Below are 14,786 nucleotides of genomic sequence, written 5' to 3' on the forward strand. Positions count from 1 at the left end.
CTCTGATATAGCTTTTCTCTTTTCTCTGCCTTAGGTTCCACTTCCAGCAGAACCGGGTAGATGGGTTGGGCCGATTAGACAGACCCCGAAACTCCATTCTGCACGTGACCGTAAATCTGGGACTCACATTAAGGTATTTTTACTCTGCATAAAATGAATAGTCTTTATCTTATATCTCTAGGTTTTTGGCACCTCATTACAGGAAGGATTCAGAGAGAATGTAGTGGAGGTTGACAAGAATGATACCAGAATTTTTTTTCTGGAGGGGGTGGATTAAGATGAGGATGTTTGCCTTGAATTGAGGTAGATAGGGAGTAGGGGTGTGATTTAATTTTATGAATGGGTTCAGCAGAATAAACAGTGAATGACTTTTCCCTTCAGTTATAAAAGGACATAAAATTAGGACAAAGTAGGTTTGGGCAAAATTGCTTCTGAAAGAGAGAGATAAGAATCTGAATACACTGCCCCAGAAGGTCATAGATGGGGGATTTGAGAGAGAAACAAGAGAGAGAGAGATGGATAGATTCTTTGGGGAGTAAAACATTTTAAGAGATTTGGCATGAAAGGCAGTTGAGTATGTGGGCCATAGAATAGTCTGGCGGAGCGAGCTCAATGAGCCAAATGGCCTCCTGTTCTTAATTTCCTATGTTCCTATTCAGCTTGCTTAAATATGATGTTCATTCTATCTCCCGTGTAGAATTAAACTCAAAAGAATATTATTTATTAATGATGTACTCCATGGAAATCTGCTTTCTGTTTCTGTTGAATATTTGTTCCACATGTGAAGTCATCACTTACTCTGGGTGAAACTGAAACACAGGCAAAGCATGGAGCTGAACTTGAGTCACTTTGCTGCATGTCAAAGACCTAGCTCAAAGAGAAAGGCAAAGTACCTGATTAACCAGGATGGAATGGAGAAAGATTGATCAGTCTGGGTGGACCTAACCCAATGGTGTCAGATCACTGCCTCTCCCTAGCCATTTTCCCGAAGGAGTTGAGCAAAGCCTGTATATAGAGCTGCCAGTGGACCAATTGAGTCAAAGCATCTATTTGCTATCTAGTAGGTTTGGTAGGATCATGCAGTTGTCATCACTGGAATGTCATTTCAGTGGAATTGAGTCATTTAATCTGCATTTTCCAAACACCAAACACCATGGTGCAAGGAAAAATTGCAATTGAGTTGCTGCCCAGAGGTATTTGCTGAGTACTATCTGCTCCTGTGTATGCAAAAATACCTCGGTACCGGTGTGACCTAGTGTGATGACTCTGACTGGGGTAGGTAAAGATCTGTGCAGCTACAGTGAGCAGCGAGTATGCAGCTAGAGTGAGCAGCAGAGTGAGCTCTGGGTTAGCTGAGCACCTCTTATGTGCAATCCCCCAACCTCCATGAAGTATAAAAATTATTTTGTACATTTCATTTAGTAAGTAATTGACTAATAAGTTATTTGATGCGCTCTGGGATGCTACCCTGCATGAAGGGCGCTATATAAATACAAGTTATTGTTGTTGACTGAAATCATTTGTTAGGTCAGGGTATCAAGAGATTATGGACGGGGCAAGGGCAGGTATTTGGAGTTGAGGTACAGATCAACCCTGATCTTATAGAATGGCAAAACAGGCTCGAGGGCCTGAATGGCCTCCTCTTGTTTCTATGTGTCTATGATATCAGGTAATGTAAATGTTCAAATGTGTTTTTTTTGTTTAAAATTACTGATATCAAATAGCCCCGAGCTACCCTGCCTTATATTCAAAAACTCTCTTGTGAGTGCTGAGAAATTGAACAATTTCCTATTTCAGGCATAGTGTCTGCATCAACTTCCCACAGCATAGCAGAATGCAGAGGAAAGTTCCCTCTGCTGGACTCCCAACCATCTGGCAAGCAGGGGATGGGATCATTCTAACCAGTTCATTCTGAATTCTTTCATTCTTCACCCTTACTTCCTTCAAACCACATCTCAAGATCTCACTCTTCGACCGCACTATTGCCCACCCTTCTTCCCCTACCCTCCACACACCCCCAATCCCAACCCCCTGCTCGGATCCAAATCCCTGACTGTCCAGCACCTTGGCACGTCCTCCCAATTGAAAGGCGTATACACATGTAATTTGTTGTTGTTAACGGTGCTGATTTGTAGCACATCTCTGCTGACCCAGGTATATCCTCTGTAAAATCTTGGCATTGTGAACCGGATCAGAGATGCCGAGCAGTTGTGTAATCTATAATAGGTATCTGAATGATTGAAAGAGTGGGGTTAAAATTGCGATGACTAATAACTGTCACATCATTGACAATAACTGAAACCGAGGCAGGAGAGGAAGGCTTCCTTCTTGCAGTTACAGTGAAGTGTAGCCACTGTGAAGTGCCAGTTACTGAGATCTGCAACAACAACAGTCATAGTTAAGCTGGTATCCAGTTCCATATATATAAATGTTGTATACTATTGATTGGAACTTTTACAGGGGAAGGGCGAGGGGGGAATTCTACAGCTTGGCCAAGCTGCAGTTCCAGTTGTGTTTAGCAAGACACAATTAAATTAATTTAGTCAGTACATTGAACTTATCTGTGTAGTGGAGTTGCATCCCCAATCCAACGCCATTTACATTGGTGAGATCTTTGCAAATGGACTGGTCAGATCATGGCTTTTTACTCAGACTCAGAATAAACTCGAACGGAAAGTTGAAAGCTGGAGGTTCAGTGGCAAAGGAGCGGCTTCATGCTGTACATTGTTGGGCAGTGAGGTTGCCCTCCCACATATCCAATAAGTCATTCGATGTACAAATATTGAATGTATCACTAAATTGACCACAGTGTTATTACAATGCTTAAGCCTTTTGAAATGCACTTGAGAAGCAATGTTTGCGGTTTGGAGAAATCTTCGGTTTGACACGACACAGCTCAGCTTTCTCTTTACATAATTACATCTTTGTACTGTTACAGGTCACAGCCTCCCAGTTGTCAACCTCCAACAACAAGTGTTCAATCTTGATCCTAGCGGATAGCGAGAACGAGAAGAACAAGTGGGTTGGGGTGCTGAATGAGCTACACCGGATCCTGAAGAAGAATAAGCTCAAGGACCGCTCAGTGTTCATCCCAAAGGAAGCTTATGACAGTGCCCTGCCACTCATTAAGACAACTCAGTCGGCTGCTATTATAGGTAGAAGCCAGCAAACCATCCTTTGTTATGTCACTGATATCTCAAACAAATGATTCCACATATTAACATTTTTAGTAAATAATAATTCACACAGAAATGCACATCTCACAAACACACATCTCCCACACACACCTCACAAACACACACACACAAACGCACATCTCACACACACGTATCTCACACACATCTTCCACACACACATCTCACAAACACATCTCACAAGCACATACACACATCTCACAAAATAAACAAAACAATGCACTGATTGTCCCACCACACGTGTGATTGTGAAATCATTGAGCTTCACGGTCTGTCCATGTGTTGCATTTATAGAAAAAAGTGGTCAGTAAGAAAAATTATCATTAATTAATAGTTGCAAGAAAAAGTAGAGGTTTTACACACACAGGGTTGTTAGAATGAAGAACGCATATGGATTAGTTAGTGTTCTGTTAGTAGGTACTCTATAACTAACTACCATGGTTATCACGCATACTGAGGGGACATCTGAACTTAGATGTCCAACCAATGTAGTTACAAAGTATGTTGAGGGAGAACAGCTGCCCTGAGGCATTAACCTACAAGTCCAGATATGCAAACATGCACTTGTATAACAAGCTTTGGTTATACACTGATTAGTTTGTGGGGAGTGGAGTCTCGTGTGTAAGTACACCGAATTGAACTTTTAAACGTAATGATCACAACAATAGACCCTTAGTACTTAAAACCTACTACGGTTCCACTAATGACTTCTGTGCTTTTTTTGTTGTTCCAATCCAGATCACGAAAGGATAGCGCTGGGAAATGAAGAAGGATTATTTGTTGTACACGTCACCAAGGACGGTAAGTGAATATCTGTAACAGTGAATGTTCTTGTAAGTGAATCTCTGCATAGAGCAGGTTTTCTGAGAATATTAGAATTAATCACTATATAAAAGAAAATATTGTTTTCAAGAGTAGACTAGCTTGTGATACACCCCACAATCAACTGATTCACTGCTGTGACTCGCAGTTGAATTTGATCTAAAAAAAAGGAGGTAATTGCAAGTAAGGGAGAAGAAGCAAGTTGAAATATACCTTTTTTTTAAAATTTACTCCTTTGTCTTTGGCAGAAATAATCCGTGTGGGTGACAACAAGAAGGTGCATCAGATTGAGCTGATCTCGGGGGAGCAGCTCGTGGCTGTTATCTCGGGCCGTAACCGGCATGTGCGCCTCTTCCCCATGACAGCCCTGGACGGGCGGGAGGCTGACTTCTCTAAGTTAGTGGAGACAAAGGGCTGCCAGAGCTTGTCCTCAGGGCCCATGCGCCATGGGGCGGCCACCTGCCTGTGCGTGGCCATGAAGCGCCAGGTGCTGTGCTACGAACTGAACCAGAGCAAAACGCGGCACAAGAAGACGCGCGAGATCCAGGTTCCCGGCGTGGTCCAGTGGATGGGCATCTTCAATGAGCGCCTGTTAGTGGGCTTCCAGTCAGGCTTTGCCAAGTACCCGCTGCAGGGGGAGGGTGGCCCGGTCAGCTTGCTGCACCCGGATGACCACACGCTTTCTTTCATCGCCCAGCCACCAGCAGACGCCATCTGTGCGGTGGAGATCTCGGGCAAGGAATACTTGCTGTGTTTCGGTACTGTAGGTGTTTATGTGGACTGTCAGGGCCGAAGGTCCAGGCAACAAGAACTCATGTGGCCAGCTCTACCAACCACATGCTGTAAGTCCATTTCGTTCCCCTACTAGTCATGTTGATGGTTTGTTCCCCAAACCAGGACTTTGCCATCTTTCTTTCTTCCCTTCCTTCTTTCCCTCTCCCACCCTCCCACGGCATATATTTACTCCAGGTTCCTGGCTAAAGGAATAGAAGGTCATTTACCTAATCAAACTTGTTCTCCCAACCTGGAAACAGATTTAGCTTCAAACTGCTTAGAATCATATTTATATCGCAGAAACATCATTCGGTAACCTTGCACTGATGTTTTGCTCCATTGTGAGTCATCTAAATCTAATCTTTTCCTGCTCACTCCCCGACCTTCTTAACATTCCTCCTCAAGCATCAATTTCATTCCACTTGAAAATACCTGATGAATTCTGCTCCAACAATGGTTTATGGCAGAGAATTACGCATTCCAACTATTCTCTGCGGAAAGACATTTTTTTCTAACTTTAGTCCCCTTTGTGATTCAAACAACAATAATGTCATTCAATTGGGTAACGACTGTTTGTGGACATTGTTGGCTGCCGTGTTTCGCCCACAAAATATACAGTCAATTCACTTTACAGTATATTCTGTGAAGCGCTTTGAGACGTCTTGAAGACATGATAAGGCACTATTATCAAATGCCGGATTATTATTAATATTATCCTTAAATTTGTGTCCTCCCCTGACAGATTTTCTGACAAATGAAAATAATCTGATACTCTTTATCCTATTGTAACCTCAGGACTTGATCAGGCAATCCTTAGCTTTTCACTGGAGGGACATGACGACTCACCTTATCCTTCTGGGAAGTGTTGGGCACAGATTGGCAAGAGCAAAGGCTCAAGATCATTGTATGCATTTGAGCATTGCTGAAGTTTAATTAGCTAATACACTGTCTCACAAACCTCCTTCCGCTTGTCTAACCTCCAATCCTACCACTAGGGCTTTGGCTTGCAGGTTTAATGGGAGCTGAGTGGGAAGAATCCCTGTCCCTGGCCTGCTCCTCCAAATCCTACAGATGACTCAGGATGCCTATTCTGTCATAAGCTGTGCCTTGACTATTGCACACCAGTCTGACTCAGGACTACTGGGACTCCATCTTAATTCAAAGAAAGAATTCAGTAATTAAGAAGCGATTTACATTTTTATATTAACATGCACATTGCATTGACTATATTTGTCAGATTATAAAATTCTATCCACCACGTTTAATGTGAACAACAACCAATTGAATTGGTCCTTCAGTTTAGGGTTTCATGTATGACTTTTCTGGCACTATTTGCTGCAGCGTTTGCCTACAAAAATAGATGTGAAACCTGGCAGTCGCTACTGGTGAATTGCTTTGAGTCAAGATAAAACACAATAAGAACCTGTGCCCTTTTCCTTCCGATTTTGCTTAAAATAGAGTGTTTGTCAATGTGAAACATGATAGGTGTTATGTAAATGCAATTTGTTGTCACAATGTTGGCACCTGGTGTGTGCCCTTTTATCTCTAATCCAGTCAGATTGGAGTGAAGTTTGGTCTTATCTGTTGGCACGTATGTGTCCAATGCAAAATATGTTTAGTTACTGTCACTTCAATTCGTATTGGAGATGGGTTAAAGCACAGAACTGCGGCTAATGCAGAGTAGATTGGCTCCCAGATACATTCGGTGTTTATTGTATTGGGAAGGTATCAAAGGCCAGGATCACTGATGGATGTGTACCAATGGACTGTTACGTGATGACACTCTTGCTTCTTTCATCACTGGAGTCAGCTTTCCCAGACTATCCCCAAGGCATGAGAATCCATCCACTCGCAATCTGACACACTGGCACCTCAGTCACTTATGAAGCAGTTTCCAGATTGCAGAGCAACTGGTAAATGCTCTTGAGTTTAAAATCCCACAAGTGCACCACCTGATTTTTGTTAGCAAATTTGCTACATGAGAACATATGGCAAGGACTGAAGCCAAACAGGCCCTGAATTTTCAGAGTGTGGTGGATGCTACACCTTGTCTTGTCTTTCTTACAGGTTACAATGCTCCATATCTATCTGTGTATAGTGAGAATGCTGTAGATGTATTTGACGTGAACACTATGGAATGGATTCAGACAGTTGCACTGAAGAAGGTATGTTGAGTACTTTCGCAAAGATATTTGATTTAACAATAATAATAATTGCATTTGATATAGTGCCTTATCACATCTTTGAGACGTCTCAAAGCTCTTCACAGAATATACTGTAAAGTGAATTGACTGGATATGTTGCGATTTCTGTGGTTCTAAATGGGAGATCTTAACTTTCACCTAAACATTTGTGAGGGAGGTGGGGTGGCAGAATAGCTTGTTCGTAGGCGTAAGAAGTCTGAAATTTCATCCTACCCTTGAGACCATTATATTAAAATGTAAGAATTTGCCGCCTTTTGGGAAATTCTCAGTCAGTTTTAATTTGGAAACCAGTTTCTTTTCAAAAACTGCGGCAAACAACTTCCAGATTGAACCTAATTTTAAGAATTTTACCCAAACTATGAACAATCTTAAATCATAAGACCGTGGCTTTTCCACAAGATCAAGATGGATTTCGGGTCAGTAAATGGCATTGAATGAAGATGGTCATTGCTGTGAGCAATTGGCTGCCATGTTTCGCCCACAAAATACACAGTCCATTCACTTTACAGTTTTGTGAAGCGATTTGAGATGTCTCAACGACGTGATAAGATGCTATATCAAATGCAAGGATTATTATTGTTATTATTTGCCGCAGTATGGGTTTACTTCAAAGCTAATTGTAAATAATGCTGTAACACCACACAGTTTGGGTAATGTGTGCACAGATGGGACAGTGTCCCAGTGTTAGATAATAATAATCCTTGCATTTGTTATAGCGCTTTTCACGGATGTTTCACTTTAAGGACTCTCTGGTGCAATTGAGACCTCAGTTACTCGTGACTCCCCATGTTGGTGAGAGACTGAGACCCTTGTGGGGTGCACATTTCGATGGAGACAGCTTTAGAAGTGTCATCATTGGTGGCCTGTTGAGCAGGTTAATCCCCCTCTCAACCATCAGTGTTGAGGGGATTGACGGCATCAATAATTAGCTCTTTGGGCAGAGTGGTGGGCCCAGTGTTAGACCCTATGGACTGGCCAAGAAGAAGGGATAGATCTTGCAATTTCCCTACCTTGTGAAATTGATCTCAGATGAGCTGACTGGAACATACTCAAAGAATAAGTCTCCCTCCTTGCACAGCCCAATCAGGCAGCTCAGAAACATTCCTGAACATGTTGTTTGGGAATGTTCTGACATGGTTAAGGGGAATAAACAGGGAAATGGGAGGAGAAGCCACTTAAATATTCTTTTAAAACCAGCCTTCTAAGATTTGCAAGTTCGCTGTCAATCTGTTGCAGGTTCGGCCACTCAATCCAGAGGGATCGCTTAATTTGTTGGGTCTTGAGACAATCCGGTTAATCTATTTTAAAAACAAGATGGCAGGTATGTGTTTCTTCTATCCTTAACCTTAGCGTCATTTTGAGCTTTATTAAATTCAGTTATCCACCATGGAACGGGCACATTTCCAGGCATTGTATGATTTTGAAATTAATTTTTTTAAAATCGTTGAACCACTGAAGGCTTTAACAGGAATCCTGCTATTGTCTCCTTTAGTCGCCTTCAAAACCCTCCACGTCTTTGCTCCTCCCTACCTCTGTCACCTGCTAACACTATATCAACCTGTCCACTCCCTCCATTCAGTAGGCTCCAGCCTGCTCCATGTCGCCCATCCGGCCCACCTCACCATTGGTGATCAGGCCTTCAGCCTCTCTGCCCCACCCTTAGGAACTCCATCCCACAGTCCCTTACCTTCACTCCTTCTTTTTCCTCCTTCAAGACATGCCTCAAGACCTTCTTCTTCGACCGCACCTTTGACCACCCTCCTACCCCTACCCTCACTGCTCTCTACCCATCCTGATCCCAAACTCCTGCTCGGGTCTAAATCCCTGACTGTCCAGCACCTTGCGACGTCCTCCCGACGTGAACGACGCTGTGTAAATATAAGATTATGTTATTGGTGTTGTCCCTCTGTTCAGACTTGAATAAGTTTTTGGTTTCTGTCTGTCCATGCAGAAGGTGATGAGCTTGTCGTCCCTGAAACTACCGACAACAGTAGGAAACAGATGGTCAGGACCAGAAGCAAAAGGAGATACTCGTTTCGGGTGCCTGAGGAGGAGAGGCTTCAGCAGAGGAGGTTAGTTGTGTCCAACGTTGCAAATAATGCCTCCATCCCTTCCCCTCTTGTTTCCAAACTGAAGCTGAATGTAAGAATCTTCCATAATTTTGCGGCACAATAACAACAAATGACATTTACACAACGCCTTTCATGTCGGGAGAACGTCCAAAGGCACTGGGCATTCAGGGATTTGGACCTGAGCTGAGGGTTGAAGGGGAGGGTCTTGAGAGTTTAAGTTCATGGTGTTGAGACTAAGATCATGAGGAAGTTCAAGCCTCTCATGAGGTCATCGGATGAAAATAGGAACAGGATTCAGTTGCGATGCTCTCCACTGTCAAAAAGTCTCCTAACACTGTTACACTGTAGTTCAGTGATTAGAGCACTCACCTCGCAAGCGAAAGACTTGGGTTCGATTCCTGGCAGGACAAAACGTTGGGCAAGTTTCCTTACTCCTCACGCATGATAATAATTCCTCAAGAAAAAAAATAATAAATTGGACACTTCAATCCACGACTGTTTGTGGGAAGCTACTGTGCGCAATTGGCTGCCGCATTTCGCCCACAAATATACACTCAATTCACTTTACAGTATATTCTATGAAGCGCTTTGAGACGTCTAGAAGCTGTGAAAAGCGCTATATCAAATGCAAGGATTATTATTAACACTCACTGTCGAAGCTCACTTGTGAATCATTCCCATTGGATCAAGTGTGTATTAAGCCATAGCAGAAAGAAGGTGGAAGAGTCCAGTTTGTTTGGCAGAGATAAACAGAGAAAACTGGCAACAGAAAGATTACCTTAGAGGTTACTGCATTACTGTTTGACATGTGTTTACTTTGTGGCTGCAGTGGTCACACACAGCTGTGATTCAGCACATCAGTATTCATATTGTATTTAATAATAATCTTGCATTTGATATAGCGCTTTTCACGTCGGGAGGACGTCCCAAAGCGCTTCACAGAATATACTGTAAAGTGGATTGACTGTATATTTGTGGGCAAACGCGGCAGCCAATTGCGCACAGCAATGTCCTACAAACAGTCGTAGATTGAAAATGACCAATTTATTATACTGTTTTGGTTTGGGGATTATTATTAGGCTCTGTGTGGAGTAAGAAAACTTCCCCAAGATTTCGCCCTCTGCCTGGAATTGAACTCAGCTCTCTCGCTTGCAAAGCGAGAGCTCTAACCACTGAGCTACAGGACTCCACAAAAAAACAGTATTTGCCTAGAAACTACAGCTTGTCTCACCCTGACAGCAGCTTCAGTTTCTTCTCCAGAGAGAGAAAGAAAACTCTTTGAGTGCGTCTTGTACCATGTGGCTTGCGAGCAGCGGTGAGAAAGGCTGGGAACATTGATGAGGGTGAATTACAAAAAAAAAGTGAAAATTAAAATTAAATTCCTCTTTTGTTGCAGGGAAATGCTTCGGGATCCGGAAATGCGATCGAAATTAATCTCAAACCCGACCAACTTCAATCACATTGTGCACATGGGTCCAGGAGATGGCATCCAGATCCTGAAAGATTTGCCAATGGTACGATGGGGATCGCTGTCTGATGGGTGTTTCTGATATAAAAACAGTACAATTACATTCAAGGGTTTAATATAAAGATTATAGAGGACCTGATTGCTGCGTTTGTATTTGGACATGATGCCAATGAACACTTACACTACACCAGGCTTAATCCACAATCTCACTCCTTACCCAAAGATAGGCACAACCACTCTCCCCTACCTCCCAAATAAACACCCCCCCACACATAGCCCCCTCCCCCCACACACACACCCACACACACATATCCCACAAACATATTTCCCCCCTACCCACACACACATCCCCGCCATATACACACATACCCCAACACACACACCCCTACACACACAAATGCACACATACCCCAACACACACATACCCCACACATGCACACATCCACACATACCCATATGCACACGCACAAGTACACCCCACATACCCACGTCCAACATACAGCCTCACACACACATTAATTAGGTTTAATAAAGGAAGGGATTTTCCAATCGAGACAGTGAATGTAGTGATAGGTAAGAATGGACTATTGATTGCTCTAGCTGCTTGTTCAACTTCTCAAAAGGCTCAATTCAAACATCTACATTATCATCAAATAATCGTTTTGCCCACAACATATAGTCAATTCACTTTACAGTATATTCTGTGAAGGACTTTGAGATGTCTCAAAGACGTGATCAGTTGTTGCAAGGTCAGTTAAATGCAAGGATTATTATTGTTAATAACACTTAATTTTTTTAAATTTCTCTGAACTTGTATAGTTCGTTTTGCACCACCACTGCTAGCCATGTAATAAATAATCTGTACATTTGATATAGCACTTCATTACATTGTCAAAATATCTCACAGAATTTCTATTGTACTGTAAAGATTTTGACTCTGTATTCTTAGGAAAATGCAGCAGCCAATTTTCACACAGCATTGTCCCACAAACAGCCAGGAAATGAACGACTAATTTTATTTAGGGACGTTGTTGGATGTGTCCCTAATACCTTTTTTAAAAAAAGTCAGTTGAATTATGAATCAGTTTATATCCTTTCTTTGAAGCTATGAATTCAAGATTAGCATTGAAATGAGCGATGCTGACACAAATCTTAATACGTTTTTATAGTCTGGGAACTCAGGAGATTCCTTACACCTCAGTATGGGAAGTTACCTGGAAATATTGTTAGCTTATGAAAACATTCAAATTTGCTTTTGTCTGTAAATTAAGATCAACAAAATATTAAGAAGGTGATGTCATTTCCCTACAATGTCATTCAGTCAGCTCAGCTCAGTTGATGGCACTCTTGCCTCTGGATCAGAAGGGTTTAAGCCCTATGTAATAACAGTGATAATTCTTCACAGACTTGAGCTTCTATCTCTAACAGTAAGATTCATTTCAAGATCCTCAAACTCGTTTTCAAATCCCTTCATGCCCTGGCATCTCCCTACCTTTCAGACCTGCTTACCCCCCAACCCACTACTTGCTGCCACCACTTGACTGGCTCTGACCTCTGGCATATCCCCAGTGCCCTCCGTTCCACCATCGGTGGCCATGCATTCGGCCACTATGCCTTGAAACTCTGGAACACTCTTCGTCTATCCCTCAAGCTTGCCCCTTCTGTCCCCACATTCAGGTCGTGTCTGAGAACCTTTCTCTTGATCGTGCCTAAGGTCACCTCCCACCGGCTCAATATCGTGCTCCGCCACTGTCAAGCGCTCTGGGTCGCTACTCTGTGGGAGGGGCAGAGTGTAAATGCAAGTTCTTGCTGTAAGAGCTGCTCTGGGTGACTATAATGGTTTTATATGTTGAGTACAAATTCCGCTGCTGTTCCTGTGTCGTATATCATTAGGATTGGTGCTTTGCTGCTGTTGCTTTTATTATTTCTGACCTACTTGCCTCCTGTTGCTCTTTCTGTAGCCAGATTCCCCACATCCTCTCCCCAATCATGACTCCAGCCTGATCTCCACTCCAACCAACTTCGAGCACGTCTATCACATGACCGTTCACTCTGCCGAAAACTTCCTGTGCCACGATTCCAAAAGCCCCACTGGCTCCCCCTCACCGTGCTCCACCTCCAACTCTCTACATTCCATGACACCAAGGGTAGGGTGGGTGGTATCCCTCTAACAGTGTGCCGTGTGTGTCAGAGTGAGACTAACCTAATGCTCAGAGCCTTGCATTGTGTGGTTATATCCTCCACCTGTTTATTTAATGACAGGGTTTTTGCCGTCAGATTGTGTAAATGCTTCCCAAGGGATTTGCAAAAGGCCTTCAGTGTTACTCATTGCTATTGCACCTGACCACACCTGCAATTTCCTTCACCAAATTCCTGATCTCACTTGGCCAGGAGGGGGGTGAATGAAGGAAGAAAAATCAATCATTAAATTAAGACAAAACGGAAAAATACTGCAGATGCTGGAAATCTGAAATAAAACAGAAGTCTCTGGGAACACTCAGCAAGTCAGGCAGCATCTACAGAGAGGAAAGTGACTTAACATTTCAGGTCAATGGCCTTTCATCAGAACTAAGCCAGTCTGTCTTTAACACCTCCTATTTGTCAATTCAATATAGAATTTGCTCAGGAATTAAAGCAGATCCACGTAGATCTAGATTGTTTCAAACCAGCATTCATAACTGTATAAACCAAGAGGTATTCATCTTTTTTGTCTTTTTGCTCAATATAACGTCCCCATTGCACACGTTTACCATGTTGGATTATTTTGAGAAATTAATATGTAGCCCAAATAGATAAGATTACTGGGTAGAAGCAACATCAGGACTTTAGATCAGCCCTGTTAGCATAGATTCTGCTGTGATTGATAGCGGCTGGTGAAAGGGTCAAGTCAAAATGCGCCGTTTTATAAGCCACAATTCCACAGTAAATAGTACAGAGGTGATTGTGGATCAAGGAGCTGGGAGCTTTTCCAGAATGGTAGCTGCTTGCCATCGTGTATTGGTGTGAAGTGCACACCGGCTTGCCAGAAGCAACCTACATATGCTTTGTCAGATATGTTGAAATGATTTAAAATGTGGTGCGTTGAGTTGCTAAATACAGTAGTGTTTTGTCTTCAGGAGTAGATCTCAATGGAATGGAGTTCCTACAGGTTGTTGTGATGCAGTCCAAGTTACCAACTCTGAGCCATTGTTTAGCAATATACCGACCATATCTTCAAAGCTATTGAGGAATGGCTATTTCAGCTTCCTCTGCCCAGCCATCTGTTTCCAATGGACCAGTCTTGTTTCTGTAGTTACACAACAATGCCCTATATCACAAAGGACACCAAGTGGTGATGTTGCTAATTTGAGCGAGCCATTTCTATTAACCTTTTGAGAGGTGCATTCAGCATATCGTATTCACTCTGAACACTAGACTAAAAGATCTATAATTTGCTGCAGATCCATCGGAACAACGTCCTGACATGCTTATAAAGTGAGCCGCAATGGATCACTTTTCATTGGCATTTCCGGCACATTTGCTTTGGGACCGATGGAATTGGGGTTAGAAACAAAGAACATTACAGCAGTGACGCAGGGCATTCATTCAGCCTGAGCTGCCTGTTCTTCTCGATTGCTTGCTCACTCCCCCTTGCCCTTTAATTGTCCTCCTCTTTAAGCATCTATTGAATTCCCTTTCAAGAGAATACCACATTCTCACAAAAGCTGCACAGCTGGAAATCAGCAACAGTGCTCCAGGGATTAAAATTTAGGAATAGGATATATGTCAGCTATAATTAAACCATAATTTGTTACTAAATAGTTTGAGCCATTCTCAGTTACAATGATCACTGATCCCTTCATTGCACACCCGGCCTCCCCAGATCATGCATTGCTGCGGCCCAAGAATTATTTCCCAGGCAGGACGAAATGTTGGGCACGTTTCTTTACTCCACACGCCTCTGTTTACCTAGAGTAAGTAGGAACCCGGTTGCACGTTCGATTGGCGGATTGCTTTTCTGAGAGTAATAATCCCTTCAAAAAAAAATTTAAATGTGGTCACTCAATCGGTGACTGTTTGTGGGATACTGCTGTGCACAATTGGCTGCCATGTTTCGTTTCTCCCACAAAATATACTTCAATTCACTTTACAGTATATTCTGTGAAGCACTTTGAGACGTCTGAAAGGCGCTATATCAAATACAAGGATTATGATTATTATTATATACAGTGCAGTCACATTATAAAGCACTGTTTAACGTGAGTGGATATGG

At 42.6% G+C, this 14,786-nt stretch overlaps 1 protein-coding gene across 9 annotated transcripts in view; it reads left to right on the forward strand.

The window, feature by feature from the left end:
• Positions 1 to 14,786, forward strand: part of LOC103187627 (serine/threonine-protein kinase MRCK alpha) — a 237,968-nt gene that overhangs the window by 215,523 nt on the left and 7,659 nt on the right. For 7 of the 9 annotated variants that reach the window (XM_042332763.1, XM_042332762.1, XM_042332765.1 and 4 more), the window contains 9 exons: positions 35 to 133; positions 2,939 to 3,155; positions 3,933 to 3,995; positions 4,265 to 4,858; positions 6,858 to 6,955; positions 8,231 to 8,315; positions 8,946 to 9,066; positions 10,463 to 10,580; positions 12,496 to 12,681. In XM_042332763.1, the coding sequence (XP_042188697.1) occupies positions 35 to 133; positions 2,939 to 3,155; positions 3,933 to 3,995; positions 4,265 to 4,858; positions 6,858 to 6,955; positions 8,231 to 8,315; positions 8,946 to 9,066; positions 10,463 to 10,580; positions 12,496 to 12,681 (1,581 nt within the window). The remainder of the gene's footprint in view (positions 1 to 34; positions 134 to 2,938; positions 3,156 to 3,932; positions 3,996 to 4,264; positions 4,859 to 6,857; positions 6,956 to 8,230; positions 8,316 to 8,945; positions 9,067 to 10,462; positions 10,581 to 12,495; positions 12,682 to 14,786) is intronic. The other 2 variants (XM_042332769.1, XM_042332770.1) reach the window with 1 other exon arrangement.

Source organism: Callorhinchus milii, unplaced genomic scaffold, assembly GCF_018977255.1.
Source record: "Callorhinchus milii isolate IMCB2004 unplaced genomic scaffold, IMCB_Cmil_1.0 Scaffold3, whole genome shotgun sequence".
In the NCBI taxonomy this organism is placed as follows: Eukaryota; Metazoa; Chordata; class Chondrichthyes; order Chimaeriformes; family Callorhinchidae; genus Callorhinchus; species Callorhinchus milii.